Source organism: Pinus tabuliformis, chromosome Q, assembly GCF_031772625.1.
Source record: "Pinus tabuliformis cultivar Carrire ecotype Pingquan chromosome Q, CPIR1, whole genome shotgun sequence".
NCBI lineage: Eukaryota > Viridiplantae > Streptophyta > Pinopsida > Pinales > Pinaceae > Pinus > Pinus tabuliformis.
This window is the reverse complement of record NC_142296.1, coordinates 1,041,268,422-1,041,275,335: the sequence shown is the minus strand read 5'-3', so window position 1 is coordinate 1,041,275,335 and position 6,914 is coordinate 1,041,268,422. Positions and strand designations below refer to the sequence as shown.

Sequence of the window (6,914 nt, the reverse complement as noted above, 5' to 3'; positions counted from 1 at the left end):
AAATACTTTATTTTTTTATATAGGTATTATATATCAAAAATGTCTTAAAAAAAAGGAAATCAACTTTCTATCAATTTTTTTTTGGATGGTCTAATACATCTCAAGCTTCATTGCCTGATAAAGAAGATCATGATTTTGATCTAAATGAAGATTTAGATGTCTTGGGGCATAATGAAGAATATGATATCTTGGAGCATAATGAAAAAAGTGATGAAGAATTTCACCACGGAGAACCTACCACCCAAAAAAAAAGAAAAATGAAAGTAAAAAGAGAGTTTCGTGATCAGTGGAAAACTAAGTATAAGTGGTTGAGAGAGGCAAAGCATGAAGGAAAAACAGTTATGAAATGCATATATTGTGAAATGCATAAGGCAATGGGGCCATGGGGAATTGGGACTGGTTGCTCTACATTGCAGCATGATTCTATAATTGTTCATGCTAATTCAAGCATTCATAAACTCTCACAGGCAAAGTGGATATGTGGAAATGAGAAGAAGGCGAAGTCTATTACAGAACACATTGCATGCATTGATGATATGAACAAAGAAAGAGTCATCACTACTATGAAATTAGTATATTGGATGGTACAAGAGGATCTACCACTTTCAAAATATGAATCTCTTTGTTTGTTTACAATGTCTTTACACACGCCTAATATGCCAAAGAACAAAGAGTACACATCATATACAAATCACATGGCTGCAAAAGAATTCCTTTTTGCTATATCTCAGTACCTTGAAGAGCTACAAACTTCCAAAATGCTAGATAGCCCTTTTTTTTCATTGATGTTAGATGAAAGTACAGACCGTAGTTTAGAAAAACATCTTGTGGTTTATGCCACGTTTTTAAACTCAAAAGGGTTGGGTCCTCCAATTTCACAGTTTTAAAGCTCATAAATGTTTGCGATGGAAGAGGGAAAACAACTTATGATGCAATCAAACATTTAATGGAATCAAGGGGCCTTTCAACAGAAAGATTAATAGGAGTTTCCACAGATGGCGCTTCTTCAATGGTTGGTAATGAAAATGGTTTTATCACTTTCTTGAAGAAAGATGTACCTAATCTTGTAGGTGTTCATTGCATTGCTCATCGTGAAGCCTTAGCTGCATCAGATGCTTCAAAAAAAATACCTGAATTATTATTTGTTGAGAAATTAGCAAATAAGGTATATTCTTGGCTGCAAAATTCTACGAAAAGAAATAGTCAACTTATTGCTCTACAGGAACTTATGCAACTTGAAACTCTTCAAGCTCTTCAAATCCATGGAGTTAGATGGCTTTCAAGGGGACAAGTCATTGAAAGACTTGTTGCACTTATGCCTCCCATATTAACATTGTGGAAAAATGAAAGAAAAGACTCATGGTATGATAAGGCAAGAATCTTTTCAGTACAATTTTGTTTACATATGCTTGCAGATATAATGTGTGAATTAAACAAGTTGAACAAGCAATTCCAAGAAGAGTACATTGATGTTAGCTCTTTAGGGGCAGCCATAGATGTCACGGTAAACACTTTGAAAAGGTGGTTTTTAAGAAGCGACACATTTGCAGATGGCACATGTTATTTATCTAAATTTATAGATGCCTCTAAATTTGGCTTTTTAGAAATTTGTGATAAGGAGGGGCTTGTTTACAAGCATGAATTACGATTATTATCAATTCCACATGCATATGATGATTGTGTTGATATACAAAAACAATCATGGAAACCGTGTATTGAAGGTTCAATAGAAAGTTGCAAACAACTTGCAAAAGATTATGTTCAAGCTCTTGTAGAGAATTTGAACGGAAGATTCCTTGATCTTGCATTTTTCAACTCAGCAAAATTGTTTAGCCCTTGCCATTATTTAGAGGATGTTCATGGCAGAGAACGAAATTCAAAGCGTTGGCTCGAAAAGATTTTTCAACACTTACAACATCCTTATTATCAAAGTGAAGAAAACAAAACTACATTTGATTTTGAGGCTTGTTTGAAAGAGTTGCATCCATTTGTTGACACTCTTCGTGTTAATTGCGAGGGATCATCCATGAAAGATGCATGGAGGATTTTTTATGTTACAGGGTTGCATACAAATTTTCCTCACATGTCAAAATTATGGCAGGCGATACTTACTATTCCTGCAAGTACAGTTGCTTGTGAGAGAGGATTCTCAAGACAAAACATAATAAAGGATGTCCGAAGAACAAAGCTATCATTAGTTGCATTGGATGCCTTGATGCGGGTGTCTCTAACAAGGCTTGATTCATCTATGGTGGAATGGGATAGGGTATTTGACATCTGGAAAGATGCTAAAGAAAGGAGAATCTTAAATATTTAAAATTTTTTCTTTTATTTTTATGTTTGTAATAGTGGTGTTTTGACAATTACCTCTTTTGGTGAAACTGTCCAAAATTTAGTTTGTGTACATGGTGAATCGTGATATTGAATCTACTTTTTGAACATTTACATAGTTCATGCACATTATGTTTTTGGTTTGAAAATTATTTCACAACTATTGTTCTTTTAATGGGATTAACATGGTAGACTTACACCACTTCACTTTCCCACGAGATTTTTTTGGGAGGCAAGACGAATAGATTCAGTCAAAGTTCTTTGCACCTGCATAATTGGAGGGGGCATTATAATGGGCAGGAAGATATATTTTTATAAAATGCTGCTGTGCTTCAAATTCTCATGCTTGCTCCTTTTCTTCTTCTTTTGGCTTCGTGCAAGCTTCCTCAGCTCAGGTTTGAAATCCAATAACACCCTTGTTTCTATTTTATAAGTGAAATCAATGGTTGCAGTCTGATATTCTTTATACCAAAATACACTGTTGCAATCTGATGTAAGTGAAATCAATGGTTGCAATCTGATAATTCTTTATACCAAAATACACTGTTGAAATCTGATGCTGAAATTCAAACTTATACAGGTTTCTAAAAATATTGATCAAAAGATCTTAGCTTGAGTGATTTGATGAAAAATTTGTTTTTGAATTGTTTGGTTCATAAAAATATTGATTAAAAGATTTTTAGAAGAAGCACTGAAGCACTGACTCACTTATTCTGGAGTGGTCTCTGTGGGTTTTGATTTTGCAGCCAGAGAAACTGCAAGTATCTTCCCCTTCATCTGTAAATGCATGCATGCAAGTGTTCATGTGGTCAGATGACACTTACCCAAAGGTTGGGCAACACTCAGTGTCAGAAGATAGAGAAATATGGCAATGGTCCACCATATTGAGGATCAAATCTGCACAGGAAATGTTCTTCTGAAGAAAACCAGAGATATCAGTCCGAAATCAGTGATCAATCCACCTTTTAGAAGCCAGCCATCTTCAAACTCAGGAAGCATGGAGCATAGAGTCTTGCCTGTCCAATCTTCATTTGAATCCAATAAGCCATCCAAGGTACATTATTGGTATCCCATGTCTATATTTTTTCAAAATGCTGGTTTGCTATGTTAGAATAATGGGTCCATATGTCTTGGTTACTGACTGTAGAATATTCAAAAATCTCTGTTTGTCTGCCAGGAAGTGGTGGTTAAATTGCCCAAGTACGGTGTGGAGAACCCATTTTCAGAAAACTTCCATACCCATCATCAGCTTGATCCGCTGTGTAAAATCAATCTCAGAGAAACATCCGAGTTTTTTAAGTCTCTCCCCATGGCGAAGAAGAATGTGAGTAATAATAATAATCCTTTTACAGAGAATGGGCTGCTGGGGATATTGAAAGTAGGCCTAATTCAGAATTGAAGGTCCACAGAATAAGAGAAGGCAATCGTCTCAGTGTGCCCAAAAGGTTAGATTGCCTAGGTACCCCTCCAAGACCCGCAGAGAATCCTCTTCCAGTGAAATATATGACGGCCATGGGGGGGTTTTCAAGGAGGGCTTTTCCTTCAAAGTGGGATGATGCGGAGAAATGGCTGATAAATTCTTCCTGCAACGATTCATTATCTCATAATAATAGTAATAGTAATAATCCTTTCGGTCGTTTTATCAAGACTAATACTAATACTTGCAGGACCCTTGCCCTTGGCTTCCAATCTCAGGCTTGTGAAACAAATGCAGTGAACCCAGTTTCTGGGAATGAGATGAATGCAATGGGGCTCAGGCATGGCGAAATTATGGGTCAAAAGGTTGGTACTGAGGATGTCAAGCTGAGGGCAGGATCGGATGATAGAAGCAATATGGGCGACAAATATCTTGGAGGAGGGTTAGTTATGGGTGATGTTTCAAGCAGAGTCTCAAGCTCTGTTTTATCCACAGATATTAACCTATCATCCAGCTTAGGCTCTGGGTCCTCAGATCATGGGGCATTTGCAGCTTTGCCATCCGATGTCTTTATGAAAGGTCTGTTGAGTTGTACACTAGTTTGGCGCATTGAATTGCCTATTTGTTTCTATGTATTTACAGTGTTTATTGGTATTGCATGCTTGCAGATAAATTTACTGATAAAGTTGAACCAGCTCCCAGATATAAGGTCTCAGAGCCTGGGAAGATACAACATTATGGTAAGCATGAAGGTTTTCAGTCCATGAAAGATGCCTGTACCGAGGTCATCCCAGCAGTTCAGCACCGGGATATGGGAACAGATATGACACCCCTCGGAAGTTCTCGCACTTCTCGTTGCCATACTCCTGTTAAAGCTGGTTCTCTTGCTAGGCATAATACTCCTGCCAGTAGATCTGCACTGATAAACAGCGCTGGCATCGACATTGGTGAACTGGAAAAGTGCCATTTTGCCAATTTAGAGCTTCAGGGCTTGCCATCGGGTATTCAGTTCAATTCAGTTGATAAGAGTGTTTCCACTTGGAGTTCGAGGGAGGAAGAGGAAGAAGAGGTCTCGAAGAGCTTGAGGCATTTTGACATGGGTGACTGCAAGAAGAGCATTGTTGAAATCAGAGCTGCAGATTGGGAAGAAGCAGAACGATCAAAGTGCTTTACCAGGTAAGCGTCGAACCCAAGGATGATAGAGTGAAAGCTTATCGATAGAGAAGACATTATTTTGACAAATCTCCGTTCAAGTTTATTAATCAAAGTATGAAGTCCGTCATTTTACAAAGGAGAAATTTTAGGGTCATCGTTATCTAGATGAGCGATTCTGGAATATTTTAGAAATATGAGGCACAGACCCAAAGTGAACTGTTTGATTTCGCTCCAGATTTCTGAAATATTCCAGAATTTCCAATATACTGAAGTTCAATAAACATGTTAGTGTGTTCTGTTGGACTTCACTCCTGTCCATCAAATTTTCAAAATATTCCAGAATCTGCAATCGAGTGAAGTTCAACAGACATTTTAGTGTGTTTGATATTTATGACATAAAAGATGGTTTAACTGACACAAGGAGGGGAAAGGTAGAAGGTAAAATCATGTATATACCTGAAGGATAAAACCATGTGGAGAGTATTTGGGAGTTTATCCTCGATTTGTTAAAATCCTGAATGGCAGTTCTGGTTCGAGCTACACTGTTAGCGATTCTCGTTCTGTTATTCATTTCATGCAAGTGAGAAAGAAACTGGTTTCTTGTGGGGTATTTCTCAGATAGATGTAGGACTATATAGATAGCGTGCAGAGACCAATTGGCAATAAGCTAATGGTCTGCTGCTTTGCCAAGGGTGGGGTTCATGGAATACTACGCCAAGTTTATGTACATATTCAGAAAAACAGTTATAGTGTCCTTGGTGACTTGGACTGTTTTGTTATTTTGTAATACGAGTTATTACTTTTGATGGTTTTGATTTTTATTTTATAACATATGAATTAGGGTATAAATTAACAGCAATATTATTTTATAGTATATGAGTATGAATTAGGATATAAATGGACGGTAATAAGCAGTTTAAAAATAAATACATAATCCATTAAAAAAATAAATAATCCATTAGGATATAGTATATGAGTATGAAGCAGTTTAAAAATAAATAAATAATTTATTAAAAAAATATGCTATGCTTGATTCTATTCTTAACAAACCAGTTCACCAGTTCACAGAGCACAGATGAAACTTGTACAAATAAATTTTAAAAGTCATATGATGGGCAGTTTAAAAATAAAAACGTCATAAAAAAATTCCTTGACGGGTAGGGTCACCCGTCAAATTTAACCCCTGACCGACATAGCCCGGTTGAAGCTCCTCCAGGTGGCAGACCAAGGAACAATACCTTATTCTGTTTTGCGCTCATAATCCCTTAAAGCTACATTCTGTATCAGTTTCAGAGTGGGTAAAGAAACACTAACCTATTATGTTTTGTGCTCATAATCCCTTAAGCTACATTCTATATCAGTTACAGAGTGTTTCTATTGATACAGGAATCCCTATCTGGTTAAAAGAATTGGAGCTTGTTTTGTATCAATGTTTTATTTATGCAGGGGTCTTGATATGGTTAAAAGAATTCGAACTATGAAGTTTGATCTACTCACATTCGATACAGATTACGGGTGTGCTTTGCTCCATGTGTTGTTGTAAGACTCCGTTACGGATGTTGTGCTCGATAGAAGTTTATTTGATGCTGGTGTGATGGAAGCCTCTCCTTTCCGGATCATTGCCATGAGAGGATTAGTTGCAGGAGACTGTGCACATACTCCATTCCGCTGGTGAAGAAAGTGTTTTTATGTCTGGTTCTGGGTTGGGCCTTGGAATTGAAAGAAGAAATTCATGGTCCTCAGATCAATGATGACGAGAATGACTTGCTGCAGAGTGTAATTCCAAGTATAACAATGCATTTAAAATGGCATACAAGATTATCTTTGCACTACATTTTTCTAAGCACAATGTCACACTAACAGACGCTGAATTTCACTATGAATATCTTACACTAACAGTAGCCAAAACGCAAGTTCTATCAGCTAAGATCGCTAAATAACAACCATTGAACAACAAAAAGATATTGTTTATTCCCATCTTGAATCAATGGGGCAGAGGAGATGATCAATG

The 6,914-nt window shown here is 36.9% G+C and overlaps 1 protein-coding gene across 1 annotated transcript; it reads left to right on the top strand.

Moving 5' to 3' along the window:
* Positions 1–3,697: 3,697 nt before the first annotated feature.
* Positions 3,698–5,685, top strand: LOC149223057 (uncharacterized). Its single transcript, XM_089383221.1, has 2 exons — positions 3,698–4,327; positions 4,417–5,685. Exons 1-2 carry the CDS (start codon positions 3,835–3,837, stop codon positions 4,926–4,928), a joined length of 1,005 nt encoding a protein of 334 aa, XP_089239347.1. The 5' UTR covers positions 3,698–3,834; the 3' UTR covers positions 4,929–5,685.
* Positions 5,686–6,914: the final 1,229 nt, after the last annotated feature.

Excerpts from the sequence above, each read along its gene's own strand:
- LOC149223057 (XM_089383221.1), top strand. The coding sequence starts at position 3,835 with ATGACGGCCATGGGGGGGTTTTCAAGGAGGGCTTTTCCTTCAAAGTGG. Across the intron at positions 4,328-4,416 it reads ATCCGATGTCTTTATGAAAG|ATAAATTTACTGATAAAGTT; the intron begins GTCTGTTGAGTT and ends GCATGCTTGCAG.